The 1,559-nt window shown below is 43.6% G+C and overlaps 1 protein-coding gene across 1 annotated transcript; it reads left to right on the forward strand.

Moving 5' to 3' along the window:
* The first annotated feature begins 269 nt into the window (after positions 1–269).
* LOC147424546 (arabinogalactan protein 41-like) lies at positions 270–1,344 on the forward strand. Its single transcript, XM_086499672.1, has 2 exons — positions 270–451; positions 925–1,344. Exons 1-2 carry the CDS (start codon positions 340–342, stop codon positions 1,026–1,028), a joined length of 216 nt encoding a protein of 71 aa, XP_086355798.1. The 5' UTR covers positions 270–339; the 3' UTR covers positions 1,029–1,344.
* Positions 1,345–1,559: the final 215 nt, after the last annotated feature.

Below are 1,559 nucleotides of genomic sequence, written 5' to 3' on the forward strand. Positions count from 1 at the left end.
CGCTAACCTGCCAAGGCTAATCTCAACCACCTTGCTTTGTAGTCTTGTGTGCTCTACCCTCAAGCTCACAACCAGTGCGCAACAAGTGAGTGCCATAATTTTTTGAAAACTCACCACATGTTTGCAATCATACGTCGATGTGAACTGGCTCTTAGATCCCACATGTGAAAGGGGAATCAAAACGGGTCCTACGTGTGGTTTTTGTTCCTAATTAAACCTCCTCGATTCAAAAATTAGGTCCTCTTTCAGAACGTTGTGAGCTATTTTTATAAGTGGAGCAAAACTCCTTTTACCATCCGTGCCTTGGCTTCTGCGTGGGGAACCTGGAGGGACCTGGCTATGGCGTACTCCAAGCTCTCCCTCCTCTTCTTTGTCTTCCTGCTTTTCCTTCTGCAGAACGCAGTGCACGGCCAGCCGTCCATGGCTCCTGCTCCTTCCCCGACCAGTGACGGTGAGCTCTCTCTCTCTCTCTCTCTCTCTCTCTCTCTCTCTCTCTCTCTCTCTCTCTCTCTCTCTCTCTCCAACCCCCCGCCCGTGTCTGCTGTGAGTATGGCTTCAGTCTGCTTTAGATCTTGTTAAGGAATGTGCTATTTGCTCACGTTAACAAGACGAGAAACTGAGATCCGGAACTGCTGACCTGATTCTTGCAATGTGGACAGTCCTTGCTTGAGGCGTAGTAAACCTCGTACTTCTGTTTTCGAATCTCTCTCTCTCTCTCTCTCTCTCTCTCTCTCTCTCTCTCTCTCTCTCTCTCACACACACACACACACACACACACTTCAAGAATGTTTTTCTTATGTACTGGTTTCTTCTTGTTGGCGCTCTTGCTAAATTAATGGTAATGTTCTCCTTTACATAATTATTGTCAGTGGTTATATCTATCGTCTCTTTGCAGCCATTAAGTGTCCGTGATGTTGCGTGCAGGAACCACAATTGACCTTGGCATTGCCTATGCCCTCATGTTTGTGGCGCTCTTGGTTACATACCTTGTGCATCCTGTTGATGGCTTCCCCTTCAATCTATTTTGAACACAAGCATTTGCAGGTTGCTATTTCCTAACCCCTTGTACACAATTGCTGGAGTGTTGGTGATCAGATAACCCTACTTTTATGGCTGTATGCTTTTATGGTGAAGTGCTTTCGACAGCCTCTTTCCAACAGTTTGTTGGAGACACTCTTTATTTTTTTTCTAAGAGAAATCCAAGCTCAATATTTTTTTGGGTTCATTGAAAGCTTGAAGTTATGACCTATGCCACCCCTTAGGATTCTCTGGATAGCACTCCTGTAGCTGTGGTGTACTCTTTTGGAAGCTTTTGGCTATAAGCCAACAATTTTTTGGAGGTTATTTTATGTCCCAAGAACTTACTTAACAGTGTAGTTTCCTTTCTTTCTTAGCAGTGTATGATCGTTCTTTGTGGTGATTGTGTGAAAAATATGGCTATGACATAATGATCATAAAAGTTTATGGCCATGATCCTTCCTTGCAGTTATTGTGCATTAATGTTTAGAATATCAAGTTTCAGCTAAATTGAGTATTTTCTTGGTAATGTGCCTCTGATT

The sequence above is a fragment of the Adiantum capillus-veneris genome, chromosome 25 (assembly GCF_014529385.1).
Source record: "Adiantum capillus-veneris isolate H3 chromosome 25, ASM1452938v2, whole genome shotgun sequence".
Taxonomy (NCBI): Eukaryota; Viridiplantae; Streptophyta; class Polypodiopsida; order Polypodiales; family Pteridaceae; genus Adiantum; species Adiantum capillus-veneris.